General features: G+C 44.0%; 3 protein-coding genes and 1 pseudogene across 7 annotated transcripts in view; all 4 read left to right on the forward strand.

Annotated features, from left to right (window-relative positions):
- The window catches only part of LOC147208457 (protocadherin alpha-C2-like), a 132,590-nt gene that overhangs the window by 13,518 nt on the left and 95,398 nt on the right, over positions 1–23,674 (forward strand). The window contains exon 1 of one of the 5 annotated variants that reach the window (XM_086135433.1): positions 5,304–7,649. The exons of 2 other annotated variants lie outside the window; for them this stretch is intronic. In XM_086135433.1, the coding sequence (XP_085991559.1) occupies positions 5,304–7,649 (2,346 nt within the window). Of the gene's footprint in view, positions 1–5,303; positions 7,650–12,758; positions 15,838–20,623; positions 23,043–23,674 lie in introns of those variants that run through there. 2 more of the 5 variants (XM_086135362.1, XM_086135416.1) reach the window with 2 other exon arrangements.
- On the forward strand, positions 1,324–4,218 carry LOC147208460 (protocadherin alpha-8-like). Its single transcript, XM_086106083.1, has 2 exons — positions 1,324–3,687; positions 4,177–4,218. Exons 1-2 carry the CDS (start codon positions 1,324–1,326, stop codon positions 4,216–4,218), a joined length of 2,406 nt encoding a protein of 801 aa, XP_085962209.1.
- On the forward strand, positions 8,689–11,407 carry LOC147208461 (protocadherin alpha-8-like). The gene has a single exon (XM_086105959.1). It carries the CDS (start codon positions 8,943–8,945, stop codon positions 11,316–11,318), a length of 2,376 nt encoding a protein of 791 aa, XP_085962085.1. The 5' UTR covers positions 8,689–8,942; the 3' UTR covers positions 11,319–11,407.
- LOC147208462 (protocadherin alpha-3 pseudogene) lies at positions 16,816–19,328 on the forward strand (annotated as a pseudogene).

Genomic DNA, 23,674 nt, shown 5'->3' on the forward strand with positions numbered 1-23,674 from the left:
TTGGGTTATGCATATCGTAATGAAAAGCACATGGCATCCTCCTGCTGTTGTTTCAGTTGGCTGTTATTTATTTGTAGGTATATTACACTTGAAATAACACACGAGCATTGCTTCTCTTTGAGTTTCCGGCAGTCATACTTCCCATCAGGAGTCACGCTTATGATGGGGTCTGGCCTCATCAAGCAATAATCTATATTCAGATCAAATTTGCATTTCATAGTGGTTTGCTTTACAGTACTGCAGTAAAAAAAAAACAGTACAGGTATTCAAAGATTAAAGTTGCAGTTATTCGCACAACAGTAAATAAATAGTGCCCCCTACAGTATATACATTTTTTACACAGGTACATATATCAGGAACATTAAAAACATTAATAAAACAATAACAAATACGCCACGATATTTGACATTTTACAGTTTAGCAGTGAGCTCAAACGGAGGTGGATGTGACTTAGCTCTATTATAAGTGCACACAATATCAAAAGAGCACGCTGCCTCGTGTTTTTATATGTGCAAAAATACACAATAAACATTAAATATTTACCCTTCTGTAGCTGGCATCCAAACTCCACACATTTGAGTCGTGTTAGTCACGTCACGTGTTCACGGCTATCGTGAGACCGCTGCACTTTTCTGATGCGTGTCCTTCAAAATAAAAGTCTTCGTTAAATATTTGTTTTTTCATGCCAAAAGCAGACCGGGACTCACTTCAAGATCCCAAGCGACCTGTTTTATTACTAATCTGGAACCGACGACATGAAACAAATATTCCAAAGAATAAATGTTGTGTCATACACAAGTGCCACGGTTTCAAGCTATAAAGCCTTTAAAATTTTTGTTGGATATGATTTGGTAGTCCAAATGTCAGTGGCGAATTTCGGAACTAAACATTAATTTAGGAGTGCAGTGTGATGCTGAATCGGTAGGCCAAGTGTTTGCCTTCTCGTTGTATGATTGCACAACGATTCTTAATTCTTTTTCCGTTTTTTTTGTTAGATCGAAATCGTTCATGTCTTTCATTGAGGGGTACCTGTGTATATTTGTGATATAATGATGAAAGTCTCCGTATCCGACATATCGGAGGCGATCACTTGGTGTCAGTATGTGCACGAATGTGCTCGGAGAGAATCTCTTTGTCAAAAAAAAAAAAAGATCCTCCCCTTTGTCGGGTGGATTTTTACACAATAGCGCTTGGTGCATTCTGGGCGCACACGGTGACTATAGTCAGCGCTGTGGTTGGGTTTACTTAACCATACAGTTTTAGAATATATTGCCATTTGGCAAAGGTATTTTTTTTCACTGTGGATATTGCTGCTCCATCATTATGAATCGTGGAGGACGTGACTCATCTGTTGGTCAAAGGCGATTGTTTGCTTTGATTGCTGTGCTTATTTTGTCGTGGAGCGGAGTTTGCGCACAGATCAGATATTCCATCGCAGAAGAGGTGAAAGAAGGAACTGTTGTGGGGAACATAGCGAAGGATTTGGGACTCGACAAGGCCACGCTGAAAGGGCGAGGGTACCGCATCGTCGAGGGCTCATCAGAGACGTTCTTTAGCGTCAACCACGGTGACGGTCTGCTTTATGTGGACCGAGTCATCGACAGGGAGAAGGTGTGCGAGCGCAGCAGCGCGTGTGTAATTCAGCTCAAAACGTTGTTGGAAAACCCGCTGGAAATTCACTATGTCAGCGTGGAGGTGCTCGACATTAACGACCACTCTCCAAGCTTCTCCGTGAACGCATCACGTCTGGAAATTTCAGAATCTGCTTTACCGGGTTTGCGCCTCCAGCTGCAAGCTGCACACGACCCCGACGTCGGGCCCTTTTCGGTTCAGGACTATAAACTCAGTGCAAATGATCATTTTCGTTTGGAAGTGAAAGAACGAGGAAAGGATGGTAAAATACCAATGTTAGTATTGTTCAAGTCGCTCGACAGAGAAGCAAAGAGCAAACACAAATTACTCTTGTCAGCTATTGACGGAGGAAAACCGAGTAAATCCGGAACTGCTGAAATATGGGTGCGTGTTTTAGATGTTAATGATAATGTGCCTGTTTTCATTGAAGATAATTATTCAGTGCTTCTGCATGAAAATACGCCAATTGGCACGACTGTTATACAAGTGAATGCCACGGATTCAGATGAGGGCACCAATAGTGAAATTATCTATACATTAGGAAATAATGTAAATAGCAAAATACGTGAACTGTTCAGCATAAATCCTCAAACAGGTGTAATAACTGTACAAGCTCTGATTGATTCGGAATTAGAGGAAAGCTATGAAATTGACATACAGGCTTCTGATAAAGGATCTGCTCCTTTTCAGACAGAAAAAAGTGTCCTCGTAAAAATAATTGATATGAATGACAACACTCCAGAGATCGAAGTGACGTCATTTTCCAGCGCAATAAAAGAAGATGCAAGACCGGGAACCACTGTAGCATTAATCAGTGTACTTGATGAAGACTCTGGTCTGAATGGAAAAGTAATTTGCTCACTCAGTGAAAATGTCCCCTTTATATTAATGCCTTCAACACAAGATAACATGTATTCTATCGTCACAAAATCACCATTGGATAGAGAACAGCAATCCACATATGAGGTTAGAGTAGTTGCGAGAGATGCAGGTGTGCCCTCTTTGTCGTCTGAAAAAAGCATAACTTTTGCTGTCTCAGATGTGAATGACAACAGTCCAGAGTTTTCCTCGAGCCCTTACACATTTTACGTGACTGAGAACAACCCTCCAGGCCAGTCCGCCTTTTCGGTGAGCGCATTTGACCACGATGAAGGTGAAAATGCCCACATTACATATCACATTTTAAGAGATGGAAGAGAGAAGGAACACATTTATTTGCACAGTTTAAATATCAATTCAGAAAATGGACAAATATCGGCATTAAAAAGTTTTGACTTTGAGACGGTGAAACGTTTCCATTTCCAAGTGGTGGCCACCGATGGTGGAAGTCCTCCACTGAGCAGCAACGTGACAGTGAAGGTGTTCATTCTGGATCAGAACGACAACGCTCCAGCCATCCTGTATCCAGTCAGCTCCAACGGTTCTGCCGAAGGGGTGGAGGAAATACCCCGCAATCTCAAAGCAGGAGACTTGGTGACTAAAGTCCGAGCCTATGACGCTGATATCGGATATAACGGCTGGTTGCTGTTTTCGCTGCAGCAAGTCGGCGACCACAGTCTGTTTTCTTTGGACCGCTACACGGGCCAGATCCGAACACTTCGCTCCTTCACGGAGACGGACGAGGCTGAGCATCGACTGCTCATCCTGGTCAAAGACAACGGCAACATTTCGCTCTCGGCAACAGCCACCGTGACCGTCAAGCTCATAGAGCCCAAAGAGGCTTTTGCAGCTTCCGATGTGAAAAGTGCAGCAAAAGTGGACGAGGAGGACAACGTGACTTTTTATCTCATCATCACTTTGGGCTCGGTGTCGCTCCTTTTTGTCATCAGCATCATCGTGCTGATCGCCATGCAGTGCTCCAAATCCACAGAGTACACTTCCAAATATCTGCAAGACGCCAATTATGACGGCACGCTGTGTCACAGCATCCAGTACAGATCAGGAGACAAGCGCTACATGCTAGTCGGACCCAGAATGAGTATCGGTTCGACCGTAGTCCCGGGCAGCCATGCCAACACTCTGGTGCTCCCTGACAGGAGACATACGTCGGGGGAGGTAAGGAAGCTTCAGAATGATAGCCTGCCTGCAACCTTTAGTGTTTCAATTCATCTGTTGTTGAATAGTTTTAAGATTTATTCAACACATGCAGTGGTTATGTATTGCACATGGGGTTTCATTTTAAAATGTGTTGCTTGGAAGATGTGATGCATTACCTTTGGGGGTTTTTAAAAAAAATATTTGATCTTTTTTTTTTTACCTTGTTATTTCAACAACTCAACTAAAGTTTATCAATGTTTTCACTTTAGCAGTGAAAATAAGAAAACAACAACATGAATGATGCGTGTCCTCATTGACCACTCTATTATTTGTACTTTACTGGCCGTAGGTAAAAGCTACCAACACAATTTCTCACACGCTAGTCTTAACTTTCAGGTAATTGTGGTACTCAAAACATTTAGCCAATTATGGAATTGTTGTGATCTGAAATACACTTCTCATACTGCTGAATGACACCACCTATGACTACATCTCTTCATTCTAAAGGAATGGTCGGAGCCCAGACTGGATGTGCACCATCTCGAATAAAGTAGAATTAATATTAATGGGTCTCCATACCTAACAAATGTGCAGATGATACCAAGACAAGGGAAAATGATGTGGTTTCTGTAAATTACGCTCACTTGCACTGCAACGTTGCTGTCCATGGTGCTGGAAATCTTGTTCTTGTTTCCACACGTCTGTCCCGAAACGTCGCGGAAAACACCTAATTTTAGCCACGCCTTTTCAGCACGACGATTCAGTGTAGTAAATTGCATCGGGCTTCTTGTGCTTCGGGTTTCTTATATTTTCACTTAAATTGATGCAGAGCTTATGTTTGCGTGATAGCAAGGATGATGTTTTCGTGTGGATCAGAATGTTTGGATGACATGCTTGTTGAATGTATGACGAATTCTAAAACTTGCTTTTATGTGATCATTAAGAATGTCAGGTGTTCCTGCGATGGATTAAAGTGTAATGGGTTGTTTTCTGACTACCTGGTGCATCAACTGCATGATTGTGGTGGGTTCATTGCGGGAAACTGATCACATACGCTCAAAGGAAGTTTCAATGAGCACTTAGTGAATAGGCCACTCTTTTTGAAAACGTGATCATATCCGCAAAGAAAATTATGTTTCCTTCACCAAAATACGACCTTTCTCTCACACTGTCTTGATATTTTATCAAATTGCAATTGAACGCACGATGTTGAGTTCGAGAGATTTGATAGCAGTCTATTTTTATTTGAATGTGTGGAGCTCAACACGTCTGCAAGCGTGTGTGAGCATTTGCAGGAATTGTTGTCTTGTTGTCTGAAAAATAAATGTGACCCCTGTCTTCCACACAATCACGGGGTGGCAGTATGCTACCACGTAAGGCATTTAACGTTGAAGCGCACATGCTGAGCCCGCCCATTCAATCTTCAGGCTGGTGATTAGACAGCATTCAGCTGACACGTTTGGACTAACCCACGTTGATCCTTTCATGCTCGTGAGTATTTTCACGCTTTTTTGAATTCAACAGCGCAAAATGGAGTTGTGGGTGCTGTTATTTTGCAGTCTGCAATGACAAAAATATACTAGAAAGACGGGGACATTTTGGACATGTTTGGATCTCTATTTTGGTCGCTCAACATGGAACAAAGAGGACGGGAGCGCCGGCCCTTGCTCGGAGTCTTGGCCTTATTTTTATGCGTCCGTTTTGCTTCCGCACAGCACAGATATTCCATATCTGAGGAGCTCAATGCGGGGACTTTTGTTGGGAATGTTGCGAAGGATTTAGGAATAGACCTGGCTTCAATAAAGCAGAGGGGCTTCCGCATTATGTCCAGCTCGAGTGAACAGCTCTTTAAGGTAAATGAGAACGACGGCGCCCTTTATGCAAACCGTAAAATTGACCGAGAAGAGGTTTGTAAGGAGAGTAATGCGTGCCTGATTAATCTTAAAACCGTACTCGACAACCCACTGGAGGTGCATTATATCACCGTGGAAATAATAGATATAAACGACCACACCCCCACGTTCCCGGAGAAGACAAAAAGACTGGAAATATTCGAGTCCGCTTTGCCGGGTGCTAAATATCAGCTGCAGAATGCATATGACCCGGACGGTGGTCTAAATTCGGTGCAACAGTACAAAATCAGTCAAAACGATCACTTCCGCTTGGAGGTGAAAGACCGAGGGCGAGACGGCAAAACGCCAATTTTGCAGTTGCAGAGGCAGCTTGACAGAGAGAGCAAACGCAACCACAAACTGGTGCTGACAGCCATAGATGGGGGTACACCCCCCAAAACGGGCTCGGTTGAAATCCTCATCGAGGTTCTGGACGTGAACGACAACATGCCGGTGTTCACGAAAGAGTCTTATTCGGTAACATTGCAAGAGAACGCCCCGGTGGGCACAACTGTCATTCAAGTTAATGCAACGGATTCGGATTTCGGCTCCAACGGGGAAGTTGTTTATTCGTTTGGAAGTGACATCAAAGATAAAATTAGACAATTATTTGACATAGATTCTGTCACTGGGGAAATAATTGTGAAGGGCAACGTTGATTATGAGGAGCAAGACAGTTATGACATTGACATCCAGGCATCGGATAAAGGAAATATTCCATTTAAAACGGATAAAAGTGTAATTATTAAAATTATTGATATGAATGATAATCGTCCGGAGATAGAAGTCACGTCTTTGTCTCGCGCAGTTTCCGAAGACTCGAGACCCGGGACAACAGTAGCTGTCGTCAGTGTTAAGGATTTAGACTCTGACCTTAACAGCAAAATAATAATTAATGTTTCCGAAGAGTCCCCCTTTATGTTAACTGCATCTATGCAGGATAACATGTTTGCTGTTGTTACTAAGTCCCAGCTTGACAGGGAGCAGAAACGGGCATACGATATAGCGATAATTGCTCAAGACTCGGGTGAACCAGCTCTTACCTCCAAACAGGTGATCAGTGTTTTTTTATCCGATACAAATGACAACAGCCCGGAATTTTTACAGAATCCTTACACGTTCTACATTAGTGAAAATAATAAACCGGGTGATTCTATATTTTGCGTCAAGGCATTTGATCGTGACGAAGGTGAAAACGCACTAATTTCTTACCACATTTTGAGGAACACGGCAAAAGAAAATGGGCACGCATCATTTCTGAATATTAATTCTGAAACGGGAGACATTCTGGCATTAAAAAGCTTTGACTTTGAGATGCTGAAAAGTTTCCATTTCCAAGTGGTGGCCACCGATGGTGGAAGTCCTCCACTCAGCAGCAACGTGACAGTGAAGGTGTTCATTCTGGATCAGAACGACAACGCTCCAGTCATCCTGTATCCAGTCAGCTCCAACGGTTCTGCCGAAGGGGTGGAGGAAATTCCCCGGAATCTCAAAGCAGGAGACTTGGTGACTAAAGTCCGAGCCTATGACGCCGATATCGGATATAACGGCTGGTTGCTGTTTTCGCTGCAGCAAGTGAGCGACCACAGTCTGTTTTCTTTGGACCGCTACACCGGCCAGATCCGAACACTTCGCTCCTTCACGGAGACGGACGAGGCTGAGCATCGACTGCTCATCCTGGTCAAAGACAACGGCAACGTGTCACTCTCGGCAACAGCCACTGTTACCGTCAAGCTTGTAGAGCCCAAGGAAGCTTTTGCAGCTTCCGACATCAAAAGTGCAGCAAAAGTGGACGAGGAGGACAACGTGACTTTTTATCTCATCATCACTTTGGGCTCGGTGTCGCTCCTTTTTGTCATCAGCATCATCGTGCTGATCGCCATGCAGTGCTCCAAATCCACAGAGTACACTTCCAAATATCTACAAGACGCCAATTATGACGGCACGCTGTGTCACAGCATCCAGTACAGATCAGGAGACAAGCGCTACATGCTAGTTGGACCCAGAATGAGTGTCGGTTCGACCATAGTTCCGGGCAGCCACGCCAACACTCTGGTGCTCCCTGACAGGAGGCACACTTCGGGGGAGGTAAGGAAGCTTTTTAATAGCAGTGTTTTTTAATGCTCGTGCCTGCGTGGGTTTTCTCCTGGTGATCCGGTTTCCTCCCACATCCCCAAAAATATGTATGGCAGGTTGATGGCACACTCTAAATTGCCCCTATGTGTGAGGGTGAGCGCGGATGATTGTTTGCCTATGTGTGCCCTTCAATTGGCTGGCAACCACTTCAGGGTGTAGCCCGCTTACTGCCCTATAAATCAGGTGGGATCAGCTTCAGCACGCCCGCAACCCTTGTGAGGAAAAGCAGATTAGAAAATGTATACATGGATGTTTTTCATGGCATTGGTTTGTTGCTTCTTGGGTTGCTGTGAACTCTAGAAAATGAAGAGTGAATTTATGCTTCTTACCGACTTGGGAATGTGTGTTGTAAACATTGTTAGGCAGTGGCATAAATGCAAATGTGTTTCTTGAAGAAGTTTATATCCCATCAGCATGTAGTGCTGTCTTTACCGACATTTATATTTGGTTGTAAACACAATAGGCTGCATCTTTGGGTACAAGAATGTGCAAAAAAATGCATACATGCTGCCAAGTGGTTGTCAAGGTTTCATTCAAGTTGTTCAGAAATTCAATGGCCATTTGATTAAACTGCTCCCCACGAATTTGAAAGGTAACTTTTCTCCTAATTTACGCTGAAGAACAGCTGATTTTTCTCTTTTCTCAACTGCTGCATGTCCCTGGATGCCAACATATTATATTGCACACGTGGGCACATTTGCGTCTTGTTGCTATCATCTGGTTTGGACAAGATGGATATGGTTTCAATTGCTGTCTTCTAATTTCAGAGAACATCAAACAGGTTTCTTCAAACCAATTGCCGATGTGTGTGCGCGTCTGCGTGTGTCTTGTTTTGAAATTGGCTTCCATTGTATTATTTTTGAACGGACGTGAGTTATGTGCTTCTGTAGAAAACAAATAATTTGAATCTTCCCGATTTGCTTGCTTCGTGTGCTCATATGGACAGGTTTTCGATATTCATGTGTTACGTTTATTCGACAGTAGGGGTCAGTATACCCCAATATATCTGTGTGAAGCACGACTTGACGTCACGGTCCTTTTTTCAAACCTGACTGCCTGGTTTTTGTTATTTCTCAGTGCTTCATACGCAGTGTGTCGTGCCGTGATTAGCTGATTGCTGATTTTATTCTCAAAGCTCATTGATGTGACTGGTTGGGGGTTTTTTTCGTGGCTCATTCAGCACCAGCACACACTCGTCTTTTGCAGGACATTGCACATCGGAAGGATAATTGTCATTTCCACGGCATGGAACAAAGGCGATGCGGAGGTAGGAGGGAGCGACGCTGCTGGTTGTCTTTAGTGCTCATTCTGTGCAATGGAACATGTGCACAGCTCAGATATTCCATATCAGAGGAGGTTCAAGAGGGATCTGTGGTCGGGAACATTGCGAAGGATTTGGGGTTGGATAAGGGCGCACTTAAAGGGCGAGGATACCGCATCGTGGCCGGCACGGCTGAGCCCATTCTGGAAGTGAACCAGGACGACGGCATCTTGTACGTGGCGAGGAGGATAGACAGAGAAGAGGCGTGTGAACGTGTCAGCCCGTGTGTGATCAACCTGAAAACAGTGCTTGAACATCCGTTGGAGGTGCATTACGTTGCGGTGGAAATATTAGACATCAACGACCATTCACCTGTTTTTCTAGAAAAAGAAAAAAGCTTTGAAATATCGGAGTCGGCTATGCCGGGGGCCCGGTTCCAACTGCAAGCGGCTCGAGACCCCGATGTGGGGCAGTTTTCCATTCAGCAATACAAACTTAATCAAAATGACTATTTTCGCGTTGAGGTAAAGGACAGAGGCGAGGACCGTAAAGTTCCATTTTTAGTCCTGCTCAAGCAGTTAGACAGAGAGACAACTGGGAGACACCGTCTGCGCCTTACAGCGGTAGACGGGGGGAAACCCCCCAAGTCAGGCTCCATAGAAATAATCGTGGATGTGCTCGATGTGAACGATAACTCTCCCATGTTTGACAAGGAGGTTTACTCTGCCTCCCTGAATGAAAACGTTCCAGTGGACACGCTTGTGATTCAGGTGAATGCGACAGATTTGGATCAGGGCGCCAATGGTGAAATAGTCTATTCATTCGGCAAGGAGGTGGACGTCAAAGTAACGGAACTTTTCAGTATAGACTCAAACACTGGTGAAATTAAAGTGATTGGCCACCTTGATTTTGAGGAAAGCAAAAGCTATGAAATTGATATACATGCGTCTGATAAAGGGACAGTTCCTTTGACAGCTGATAAGAGTGTCTTGATAACCGTCATTGATGTCAATGATAATGCCCCCGAAATAGAGGTGACTTCATTTTCAAACTCCATTAACGAGGATGCAAAAATAGGAACCACTGTGGCTCTGATGAGTGTTAGTGACTTAGACTCCGGAATTAATGGTAAAGTACTATGTGCCATCAAACAAAATGTTCCGTTTACTTTATCGCCATCTTTACAAGACAACATGTACTCTGTAGTCACAAAGTCGAGATTGGATAGGGAGCATGTTTCTCAATATGAGGTCACCATCATTGCGAAGGACACAAACGAGCCAGTGTTTTCAACGGAAAAGACCATAACTGTTGTCGTGTCAGATGTAAATGATAACAGTCCAGAGTTTTCATCAAGCCCTTATACATTTTATATCACTGAAAACAACACACCTGGAGCCCCTGTGTTTTCTGTAAAAGCTTCTGATAAGGATGAAGCTGACAATGCTCAAATTTCTTATCAGATTATCAGAGATGCAACCGCAAACATTAAATTGTTGTCATTTATAAACATCAACCCGGACACCGGCGAAGTAATGGCACTGAAACGTTTTGACTTTGAGACACTGAAAAGTTTCCATTTCCAAGTGGTGGCCACCGATGCTGGAAGTCCTCCACTGAGCAGCAACGTGACAGTGAAGGTGTTCATTCTGGATCAGAACGACAACGCTCCAGTCATCCTGTATCCAGTCAGCTCCAACGGTTCTGCCGAAGGGGTGGAGGAGATTCCCCGCAATCTCAAAGCAGGAGACTTGGTGACTAAAGTCCGAGCCTATGACGCCGATATCGGATATAACGGCTGGTTGCTGTTTTCGCTGCAGCAAGTGAGCGACCACAGTCTGTTTTCTTTGGACCGCTACAGCGGCCAGATCCGAACACTTCGCTCCTTCACGGAAACGGACGAGGCTGAGCATCGATTGCTCATCCTGGTCAAAGACAACGGCAACGTGTCGCTCTCTGCAACAGCCACCGTGACCGTCAAGCTTGTAGAGCCCAAAGAAGCTTTTGCAGCTTCTGACATCAAAAGTGCCACAAAAGTGGACGAGGAGGACAATGTGACTTTTTATCTCATCGTCACTTTGGGCTCGGTGTCGCTCCTTTTTGTCATCAGCATCATCGTGCTGATCGCCATGCAGTGCTCCAAATCCACAGAGTACACTTCCAAATATCTGCAAGACGCCAATTATGATGGCACGCTGTGTCACAGCATCCAGTACAGATCAGGAGACAAGCGCTACATGCTCGTCGGACCCAGAATGAGTATCGGTTCGACCATAGTCCCGGGAAGCCACACCAACACTCTGGTGCTCCCTGACAGGAGACACACTTCGGGGGAGGTAAGCTTTGAGTTATTAGATTAATAAATGATTTCTACTGCACACATGAATTTTCACATCCATGTAATTAGACTTTGTTGTATGTGGACTCTGAGTGAAAATGGGAGTGAAGTTATATAATCAATGGTACAGATTTTGTGCAGTCTTTTTGGTCAGGCAAGTGTTCAGATTACAGAGCCTTTGGTTTGTTGTAAGCATGAGATCATTGTCAATAAAGAGCTGGTGTATCTTTTGAGGAACTTGAAGCAGTGAAAGTGACTGAGAGCTATACACCTGTGGAGTAACATTTACGAGCAGGTTTATTCCTGTAGCTACATTTGCCCTGATTTGCACATAACTTCCACCCATCCATTTTCTAATCCTTTTATTCTCACGAGAATCGCAGGCATGCTGGAACCTATCACAGCTGTCTTCGGGCAGTAGGCAAGGGACACCCTGAACCAGTTGGCAGCCAATCGCATGGCAAACGACAAACAACCATTTACACTCACAATCATACTGAAGGACAATTTTGAGTGTTCCATTAATCTGCCTTGCATGTTTTTGGAATTGTGAGGAAACCGGAGTACCCGGAGAAACGCATGCAGGCATGGAGCGAATAATCAAATTCCACACAAGGAAGACCGGGGCCGGAATTGAACCCTGCACCTCTACACTGTGAGGCGGACCAGGCTAACCAGTTGATCACCGTGCGGCTCTTGCACATAGCACACTTTAAAAAAAATAATACATGATTCTCTTGTCAAAAACAATTGACATTTTTGTTAATTCATATTATTAAGATTGTATTATTTCATAATATTACACTTAGTGGAGGCCCTCTTATATAAAAACTAGTTGTATACGCCTATATGAGCATTTCAATAAGAAAGAAAGAAAGAAAAAACAAAAAAGAAAGAAGGCAGTAAGGGAATATTTGTGTTTGAAGACTCATAACGAGCATGCTGCATCATGTTCATGTCCATCTCAGCATCCTGCCGCATATATATGCATGCAGAGAGCGCATATTACTTGTTTGCAGAAAGATGGACATTGGCATTCATGGGGGGGGGGGATCATTCTTATGTATATGTATTTGAATGATTATTCCTCGATGAAGTTGGTGAAAAGCAGTTCCACGTTGTATCTTTTACCAAATGACAGAATCACAGGCAAATACTTGTGCTCATAATGCACCTTTGTGAAACAAAAGTGCGTTTCGAAGTCTTTGAGGTGACAAATTTTGACTCTCTCTCTCTCTCTCTTGCTCTCTCTCGAAATATGTGCATGTCTCTTATTGGCGTTCCTGCGTGCCACCGATGTCGGGACAACCTCAGCGGTCGTTGAGTGGTTTGGCTCATATTTTGACCTGACCACACCTCCCACCCCACCACTTGCAATGATGGGCAGCACCACTTGAGAAAATGTTTGATTGCCAGGTAGTTAGCAAAGAATGGTTCAATCTCGGGAGGAGGAGGGACACCCGTGATTTTGTTTGGGTGCATGGGAATTTGGATTGAATTTATTAAGTGAAGAACAAACATGCATGCTCAAATATTTTTAACTCACTTGTAAAAAAAAAGCCACTAAAGTGAGAACGACTTTGGAATAAGGTTGCAGGTGGAACATTTTAAAATGAAGCAAAGCTTCATTTGGCAATGTGACAAATTTAATATTTATATCAGCAAATACCGTTGTGAACTTGTGATTAGCTCAAACAACATCTACGTGTTACCATGTATAATTGTGATTTCATGTTTGTGAAGTTTTAGTCATTTGGTAAGAACAGTGATTTAAAATTATCAACGTTCCCAGTCGAATATTTAGCTCATTTCAATATGTACTGTCGGCAAGATACAGACTGTGTCGGACCGTGAAGCAGAAATTGCATTATCATTTTTCAGTCGGGTGAAATTATTTGCTTTATAATAAATCAGGAATAAATGCTGTGCCATTCGGCATCACATGGTGCCAGTAAAAAGCCGGAAAACGAGAGATAACGTGGTGACGTCATCGAACAAAAAAATCATAAGAGGCATTCCATTCGATTCACATCAGAACAGACCAAACCTTTTTCCTCTCTGGAGTAACAGTTTCACCACGCAGTGGCGATCAGACGAATGCTTTATTCTTGCAAGGCTGCTGATGAGACGAGTTTCAAATAGCTGTATGTATGTATATTTTGATACGTTTATTTTCGTGGAACGCATTTTCTCGTGGCATGATGGAACAAAGAGGACATCAGACAATGTGGGTTTCCTGCTTGATGCTTCTGATTTTCAGCCGCGTGTCGGGACAAATTAGATACTCTATCTCGGAGGAAGTAAAGGAAGGTACTGCTGTTGGGAATATCGCGAAGGATTTGGGTCTCGACAGGGCCACGCTGAAAGAGCGAGCCTACCGAATTGTGCGTGGCACCGCGGAGCCCCCCTTTCGCGTGAATCAGGATGACGGCATCTTGTATGTGAACGGCAACATTGACAGAGAGCAAGTGTGTGACCGCAGCAAGGTTTGTGTGATCGACTTAAAAACCGTCCTGGAAAACCCACTCGAGGTACACTATGTGGCGGTGGAGGTTGCGGACATAAACGACCACGCACCAAGCTTCCCGGAGCAGGAAAAGACTTTGGAGATGTCTGAATCTGCGCTCCCGGGGGCGAGGTTTCAGCTGCAGGCTGCGCGCGATGGAGACACGGGCGCCCTGTCCGTGCAACACTACAAGCTAAGCCCCAACGAGCACTTTCGTTTGGAGGTCAAAGATCGAGGCGAGGATCGTAAAACGCCCACTTTGGTTCTCCAAAAATCCCTGGACAGAGAATCCGTCAAGACTCATGTGTTATTTTTAACAGCCACGGATGGGGGGAAACCTCCGCTCTCCGGCAACATGACAATCATAGTCGAGGTGTCTGACGTCAATGATAACCCCCCAGTTTTCACTCAGGAGTCATACATTGCGTATTTAAATGAGAATTCCCCTCTCGGTACGATAGTGGTGCGAGTGAACGCAACAGATTTAGACGAAGGCTCGAATGGTGAAGTGGTTTATTCTTTTGGCAATGACGTGGATTCCCGCACACGAGCTCGTTTTAATTTAAATCACGAGACAGGGGTGGTGACTGTGGCGGGTCCGATAGATTTTGAAGAGTGCAACAAGTACGAGATAGACATACAGGCTTCCGATAAAGCAGTGGCGACGCTGTCGACAGACAAAAGTGTCATCATCCATATTGTTGACATTAATGACAACGCTCCCGACATTGAAGTGACGTCATTTTCCAACGCGTTGCCAGAAGATGCAAAACCGGGGACCACCGTCGCATTAATAAGTGTGAAAGATTTAGATTCTGGTCTGAATGGGAAAGTTATGTGTCATACAAGTCCAGATGTTCCCTTCATGCTGTCGTCATCCTTACAGAAGAATATGTATTCTCTGGTTACAAAGCAACTTTTGGATAGAGAACAGCAGGCACATTTTAGCATCAACATTTTAGCCAAAGATGCAGGAGACCCATCTTTATCCTCGGACAAAACTATACAAATTACTGTGTCTGATGTTAATGATAACATTCCCGAATTCTCCCAGAGCACATTTACATTTTACATTCATGAAAATAACACTCCTGGCAATTCTATTTTATCGGTGACAGCCCATGACGATGATGAAGGGAGCAATGCTGTGATAGAGTATCACATATTAAGAAATAGAGGAAGTGATCGTTTGTTCTCCTCCTTTTTGAATGTTAATCGTGAAACAGGAGAAGTGTCAGCACTAAAAAGTTTTGACTTTGAGATGCTGAAAAGTTTCCATTTCCAAGTGGTGACCACCGATGGTGGAAGTCCTCCACTGAGCAGCAACGTGACAGTGAAGGTGTTCATTCTGGATCAGAACGACAACGCTCCAGCCATCCTGTATCCAGTCAGCTCCAACGGTTCTGCCGAAGGGGTGGAGGAGATTCCCCGCAATCTCAAAGCAGGAGACTTGGTGACTAAAGTCCGAGCCTATGACGCCGATATCGGATATAACGGCTGGCTGCTGTTTTCGCTGCAGCAAGTCAGTGACCACAGCCTGTTTTCTTTGGACCGCTACACGGGCCAGATCCGAACACTTCGCTCCTTCACGGAGACGGATGAGGCTGAGCATCGACTGCTCATCCTGGTCAAAGACAACGGCAACGTTTCGCTCTCTGCAACAGCCACCGTGACAATCAAGCTCGTGGAGCCCAAAGAGGCTTTTGCAGCTTCTGACATTAAAAGTGCAGCAAAAGTGGACGAGGAGGACAATGTGACTTTTTATCTCATCATCACTTTGGGCTCGGTGTCGCTCCTTTTTGTCATCAGCATCATCGTGCTGATCGCCATGCAGTGCTCCAAATCCACAGAGTACACTTCCAAATATCTGCAAGACGCCAATTATGATGGCACGCTGTGTCACAGCATCCAGTACAGATCAGGAGACAAGCGCTACATGCTAGTCGGACCCAGAATGAGTATCGGTTCGACTATAGTCCCGGGCAGCCATGCCAACACGCTGGTGCTCCCTGACAGGAGACACACTTCGGGGGAGGTAAGACCGTTATTTTTTTTCCCGACATTTACAGAATAAGTAAAAGAATCATCCACTCCGCTTTATTGCATATTTTTGCATAGTTACACAGACCATTCAATGGCTCCCTCTCATAGCAACTTTTTTTGTGGACGAGGGAAATGTAAGTTTTTTGTTACATGTTTAACAGTCTTGGCTGATTTTGAAATGCCCGACAGCGGAGTATTTGGTTTGCTTTCTTCTTGTTGAATGTTCAGCCACAGAATTCCCGCTGCTTCTGTCTATGGTGCTGAAACATTCTCCAGTGTGCCTTGCTTCCCGTGAAAACTTCTGCTCTGATCAGAAACGTGGCAGTAAAATGGAATGAAAGAAACAAATAGTAAATAATAGTTAAAATCATGGTTTACGACTGTGCTGTGAAGTATCAGCCTCATATTTGAATTGTGATTGGGAATATAGTTGGGCAACTTTCCCCATTACTCATCTCAGACCAGCAAAGTGTTTTCTTTATCGTGGCAGGAGGAAATAACCGAGTAAGTATAAATTATTTGTGCGAGTGTAATGTGAGAGGGGATGGTATTTTGTTTGCTACTAAAATCAAGGACGTCTTTGCTGCTTCAGGCCGGGTAAAAATAAATCTTGAATGTGCACGGATATGGCGTGACTCGGAACTTTGTTCTGCTTCAAATTGACGCTCATCACGTCCTCGCCTGTTCTGTAATATGTATTTTGATCTCTAGGTGTCAGTGTAAGGACAAGTATCCATTAAATGTTCACGTGACTGCATATTGTGAGCGGTTGTATGGATCCACCGCCTCTTTAATTTGTGCTGTCATAATCGCCGTGTCTGTCGCTGCGGTGACACATGTCTCGCTGTCCCGATTTCCAAACTTGATGGCTTAGTGGATAAATATTCTCATGGACTACACATTTGTATTTTGTTTCCCCAAGTGCATCTGATTTTCTTAGAATGGACCAGTGGTGATTTTCCGTATCACAATGGAACAAAGAGGCGCGCAGCAAAGGGCGAGACGCTGCTTGCTCGGGTGCTTGGCTGCGGTGCTTTTGTGTAGCGTGGCTTCGGCGCAGCTAAGATACTCCATCTCCGAGGAGGTTGGTGAAGGAACTGTGGTTGGGAATGCCGCAAAAGACCTCGGATTGGATAGAAATACGCTGAAAGAGCGCAAGTATCGGATTGTTTCCAGTCGTGCGGAGCCTCTTTTTCATGTGAGTCAGACCGATGGCGTCCTTTATGTCAGCAGAAAGATCGACAGGGAAAAGGAGTGCCCGCAAAGCAGTACATGTTTGATCAACTTAAAAACCGTGCTCGAAAACCCACTGGAGGTCCACTATGTTGGAGTGGAGGTGCTGGATGTAAACGATCATGCTCCCAGTTTTCCCGAGGAAGAAACAAAACTGGATATTTCAGAGTCAGTGTTGCCTGGAGCAAGATTTCAGCTACTGGCTTCGAAGGATGGAGACAGTGGTCAGTTTTCTGTTCAGCAATATAAACTAAGCGACAATGAACATTTTCGTCTGGAAGTTAAAGATAAAGGTAAAGATGGCAAAATTCCCATCTTGGTTGTTAAAAAATCTTTAGACAAAGAGAAAACGGGGCATCTCTTGTTAGTATTAACTGCATTGGATGGTGGTAAACCTCCCAAAACAGGTGAAATTAATATTTCGATAAATGTGTTAGATGTTAATGACAATGCACCAGTTTTCTCCAAGGAAGTTTATTCAGTGACACTCGATGAAAATGCTTCGATTGGGACAACTGTTATACAAGTAAATGCCACTGATTTAGATGAAGGCCTAAATGGAGATGTAGTTTATTCTTTCAGCAAGAATAATCAAAATGTTAAGCATTTATTTGACATATTCATGAATACTGGTGAGATTGTTGTAAAAGGCCTTATAGACTATGAGGAGAATGACATGTTTGAAATTGAAATCCAAGCATCAGATAAAGGAGCTGTTCCTCTAACAACAGAAAAAAGTGTCATCATCAAGATAGTTGATGTCAATGACAACGCACCTGAGATTGAAGTGACATCATTTTCCAGTTTAATTCCTGAAGATTCCAGACCCGGGACGACCGTTGCTCTCATCAGTGTGAATGACTTGGACTCTGGTCTCAATGGGAAAGTAATTTGCTCCATCGGTGAGGATGTTCCTTTTGCTTTATCGCCATCATTACAAGACAAAATGTATTCTTTAGTGACCAAATCACCTTTGGACAGAGAGAAAAAGTCCAAATATGACATATTAGTAGTTGCACAAGATTCTGGTCAACCTGCACTCTCATCTGAAAAGACAATCAGTGTTCTCGTTTCAGATGTGAATGATAACAGTCCAGAGTTTTCATCCAGTCCTTATACTTTTTATGTTACCGAGGGCAACAATGCAGGGGCCTCCATCTTTTCTGTCAAAGCTTTTGATAGCGATGAGAACGAGAATGCTAAAATTGCATATCATATCGTCAGAGATGGAAGAGATGAGAATAAATTGTCTTCATTTCTAAGTATAAATAGTGATCATGGACAAATATCGGCACTAAAAAGTTTTGACTTTGAGACGCTGAAAAGTTTCCATTTCCAAGTGGTGGCCACCGATGGTGGAAGTCCTCCACTCAGCAGCAACGTGACAGTGAAGGTGTTCATTCTGGATCAGAACGACAACGCTCCAGTCATCCTGTATCCAGTCAGCTCCAACGGTTCTGCCGAAGGGGTGGAGGAAATTCCCCGGAATCTCAAAGCAGGAGACTTGGTGACTAAAGTCCGAGCCTATGACGCCGATATCGGATATAACGGCTGGTTGCTGTTTTCGCTGCAGCAAGTGAGCGACCACAGTCTGTTTTCTTTGGACCGCTACACGGGCCAGATCCGAACACTTCGCTCCTTCACGGAGACGGACGAGGCTGAGCATCGACTGCTCATCCTGGTCAAAGACAACGGCAACGTGTCACTCTCGGCAACAGCCACTGTTACCGTCAAGCTTGTAGAGCCCAAGGAAGCTTTTGCAGCTTCTGACATCAAAAGTGCAGCAAAAGTGGACGAGAAGGACAACGTGACTTTTTATCTCATCATCACTTTGGGCTCGGTGTCGCTCCTTTTTGTCATCAGCATCATCGTGCTGATCGCCATGCAGTGCTCCAAATCCACAGAGTACACTTCCAAATATCTGCAAGACGCCAATTATGACGGCACGCTGTGTCACAGCATCCAGTACAGATCAGGAGACAAGCGCTACATGCTAGTCGGACCCAGAATGAGTATCGGTTCGACCGTAGTCCCGGGCAGCCACGCCAACACGCTGGTGCTCCCTGACAGGAGGCACACTTCGGGAGAGGTAAGACATACTGACTCCATGGTTTAGTAACTGTGCATGCCTGCGTGTGTATGTTTTATGAAACAATTTTTTGATTAAAATTTGAAAGGTGTTATGGATTGCGCTTCTTCATTTGATTATGTATTTTTTCCATTTTTATATTGTGGTGCGAATAGGTATAGCTGAATATTGCCATGCTTCAAACCCCATATGTATTTTTTGGGGATTAGCACAGTCTGACAAATGATTGCGCCTGCTGCTGTAAAAGTGCAACATAAAATTGTATTGAGTTGACTGCACGACCATGGCCGTGCATGTGCTTGATTGTTTTGGTTGAGTCTCGTCAAGCAAGTGAACTGATATTGATAGTTTTCCAGTTTTGGGGTTGTTGAGTACCGATATTTTATTCTGTAAGGCCTTCGTTGGAAACGCCTAGCAGTTTAGCGTTTTTACTGTAAGTTTGTGCTGCAGTTCAAAGGCAACACGACGAGTCCAAAATACAACTCGCGTGTTTTTAAAGCAGGGATTTTGGGATATCGTGAGGATTACAAAGGCACTTGCATTGTGCAAGAAGTAAGTTTGTTTTTGCATATTTTTAAATCTCATGTACTGTTGTGTTTTCCTGAATTTGTTCCGTGAATACTTAGCACTATATATCGCACTATTTATTTTGCAGAATTTTTACATTGATTTATGTTGTATTCCCAAATTCCTCATGGAGATTGTTGAAACGCAACTTTCAGAATTCGTTATAATCCGGACAGAAATAGATGGCTGAATGGGTCGTCGACATACGTGATATATAAGGTTTTTTAACAGCAAACTTGATTTTAGTTTGAGAGAAAATGACGAGCATGGGAAAATGTGGGTACCGAGACCAACTGAGAAGCCTTCTTGGATCTTTGTGATGCACTTGATCACTCGTCATCAGCATGCGTCATCATGTCGGTTTATATTTCTTGTTTTACCTAGAATGAAAGAGGGATACTTTAGAGGCGGTGCGATGTTGAATGTCAATTTTTTGGATTGATGAAATGTGATAGGTTCACATGAGGTCGCTGTCAACTATTTTATTGAAGTTATTGTTTGGCCGCATATCTCTGGATTGTTTTCATGCCTTTCTTCAATGTCAGCACAGTAGTCCAATGTGACCTACTGTCTATATTGTCACGTTGCTTTTAGATGTTAACGTCCGATGGGCTTTTTTGTAAGTATTGTAATTTGATATAAATGGGCACAAAAATAAGAGAAAATAAGTCAAATCGATATTCTCGAATCAGTGCAGAGAACATTTCGATCGCATGGTGTCAGTCTAACAGTACAATGCAGGGGGCATGAACGTTTCGTCATCACATTTTTTATCAACCTCGTTGTCTGGTTCTGTCGGGCGCGAGCATATCTCTCGGCAGCGTGCCTCATCCTGGAAATATTGTACTTGCATTCACATCTGAAGTTGCAGGAGGATAATGAACATTGCCGTACATCGAAGTTGTGTGTTCTACAGCCGCCTTCCTGGGTTTTTCTTGTGAGTATTTACGTGGGTAGTCATGGGACAAAGGAAATGCGTGTCGGCGAACGGACGATCCTGTTTAGCCCGCTTTGTGGCCGCTGCGATTCTGTGCAGCTTGGCCTCGGCGAATTTGAGATATTCCATTCATGAGGGGATCAGTGAAGGAACATTTGTCGGAAATATAGCCAAAGATCTTGGACTGGATAAAGGCACCCTGAAAGAACGGAAATACCGCGTCGTTTCGAATGACGCTGAGCCTCTTTTCCACGTGAATCCAAACGATGGCATCCTCTACGTGAGCCGCCTAATCGACAGAGAGGAGGTGTGTGCACAGAGCAGTACGTGTTTGATTCGTTTAAAAACTGTGCTGGAAAACCCACTGGAGGTTCACTACGTGCGAGTGGACGTGCTGGATGTAAATGACCACGCTCCGAGCTTCGAGGAGAAGGATAAAAAAATGGACATTTCTGAGTCTGTTTTGCCCGGAGCTCGCTTTCAGCTGAAACCGTCACGTGATCTTGATAGCGGTTCGTTTTCCGTGCAAAATTACAAACTGAGTCAAAACGATCATTTTCGTTTGGAGGTCAAAGACAAAGGACAAGACGGTAAAATACCTGTTTTAGTTCTGCAGAAATCATTGGACAGAGAAGCGGCAAAAAGCCACTCCCTGGTGCTGACTGCTCTAGATGGAGGAAAACCCCCCAAATCTGGAGACATGAATATATTAATAGCCGTGTTAGATGTAAATGATAATGCACCTGTTTTCTCTTCAGATGGGTATTCTGTGACACTTAATGAAAATGCCCCAGTGGGCACAACAGTGGTACAAGTAATTGCAACTGATTTGGACGACGGTCAAAACGGAGATGTGATTTACTCATTTGGTGACAGTGTGAGTAATGCTTTATTTAAAATGTTTGACATCAACCACTCAACAGGGGAGATAGTTGTCTCTGGTCTGATAGACTACGAGGAGAGAGAAACATATGAAATTGAAATCCAAGCATCAGATAAAGGCCTTGCTCCACTAACTACAGAGAAGAGTGTCATCATCAAGATAGTCGACGTCAATGACAATGCCCCTGAGATTGAAGTGACATCATTTTCCAGTTTAATTCCCGAAGATTCCAGACCCGGGACGACCGTTGCTCTCATCAGTGTGAATGACTTGGACTCTGGTCTCAACGGGAAAGTGATTTGCTCCATTGGTGAGGATGTTCCTTTTGCTTTGTCGCCATCATCACAAGACAAAATATATTCTTTAGTGACCAAATCACCTTTGGACAGAGAGAAAAAGTCCAAATATGACATATTAGTAGTTGCACAAGATTCTGGTCAACCTGCACTCTCATCTGAAAAGACAATCAGTGTTCTCGTTTCAGATGTGAATGATAACAGTCCAGAGTTTTCATCCAGTCCTTATACTTTTTATGTCCCCGAGGGCAACAATGCAGGGGCCCCCATCTTTTCTGTCAAAGCTTTTGATAGCGATGAGAATGAGAATGCGAAAATCTCATATCGCATTGTCAGAGATGACAACAGACTGTCTTCATTTCTAAGTATAAATAGTGAAAATGGACAAATATCAGCTTTAAAAAGCTTTGACTTTGAGATGCTGAAAAGTTTCCATTTCCAAGTGGTGGCCACCGATGGTGGAAGTCCTCCACTGAGCAGCAACGTGACAGTGAAGGTGTTCATTCTGGATCAGAACGACAACGCTCCAGTCATCCTGTATCCAGTCAGCTCCAACGGTTCTGCCGAAGGGGTGGAGGAAATTCCCCGCAATCTCAAAGCAGGAGACTTGGTGACTAAAGTCCGAGCCTATGACGCCGATATCGGATATAACGGCTGGCTTCTGTTTTCGCTGCAGCAAGTCAGCGACCACAGTCTGTTTTCATTGGATCGCTACACGGGCCAGATCCGAACACTTCGCTCCTTCACGGAGACGGACGAGGCTGAGCATCGACTGCTCATCCTGGTCAAAGACAACGGCAACGTGTCACTCTCGGCAACAGCCACTGTGACTGTTAAACTTGTGGAGCCCAAAGAGGCTTTTGCAGCTTCCGATGTCAAAAGTGTGGCAAAAGTGGACGAGGAGGACAACGTGACTTTTTATCTCATCATCACTTTGGGCTCGGTGTCGCTCCTTTTTGTCATCAGCATCATCGTGCTGATCGCCATGCAGTGCTCCAAATCCACAGAGTACACTTCCAAATATCTGCAAGACGCCAATTATGATGGCACGCTGTGTCACAGCATCCAGTACAGATCAGGAGACAAGCGCTACATGCTAGTCGGACCCAGAATGAGTATCGGTTCGACCGTTGTCCCGGGCAGCCACGCCAACACTCTGTGTCTCCCTGATAGGAGGCACACTTCAGGGGAGGTAAGAAAACTTTTGAAATAATTGTGGCATATCTGCACGAGCAGCATACCGAAACATCTGCATTTGTCTGTTGAATAGTTTTAGTTTAAGTTTATCGATGCTGCTATTATATGCACTGTTTTGATGGTTACTTCCTGTTTAAAAGCATATTGAAAGCACTTTGTTTCTTCTCAGCAAACTTCAGTAGCACTCGTCGATATGGAGGCTAACCTATGCTGGTTTACTTCCGCATTTTACCCTGAGTGTAATAGACTGCCACACATTCCTACAGACAATGCAATTTAATGAACATCTGTATTGTTTTGTGTCTTCATTTCCCATATAATATTTTAATGTAGCTTGTCTAATGTGAGCCAGCCCATCATGTCACAGACTTTTTTTTTAACGTTGCAGAGATCATTTTCAAGGCTTTGTTTTTGTGATAGGTGCTTTGTTCCTTTAGTGTGAATCAGTATTATGTAGATTATACAAGTGGAGTCAACTGATGATGTGGTGGTGTACTTACCTGACTTCGGGCTAGTAGCGTGGGTTCGCTTCCTGCTCACTGTTGGTGTGAATCATCATCTGTTTCCATACGTGTCCTGTGACTGACTGACAACCAGTCCAGGATTGAGTTTGTCATTTGCCCCAAG

The sequence above is a fragment of the Hippocampus guttulatus genome, chromosome 2, assembly GCF_054856545.1.
Source record: "Hippocampus guttulatus isolate MCC_2025c chromosome 2, RoL_Hgut_1.0, whole genome shotgun sequence".
Lineage (NCBI taxonomy): Eukaryota > Metazoa > Chordata > Actinopteri > Syngnathiformes > Syngnathidae > Hippocampus > Hippocampus guttulatus.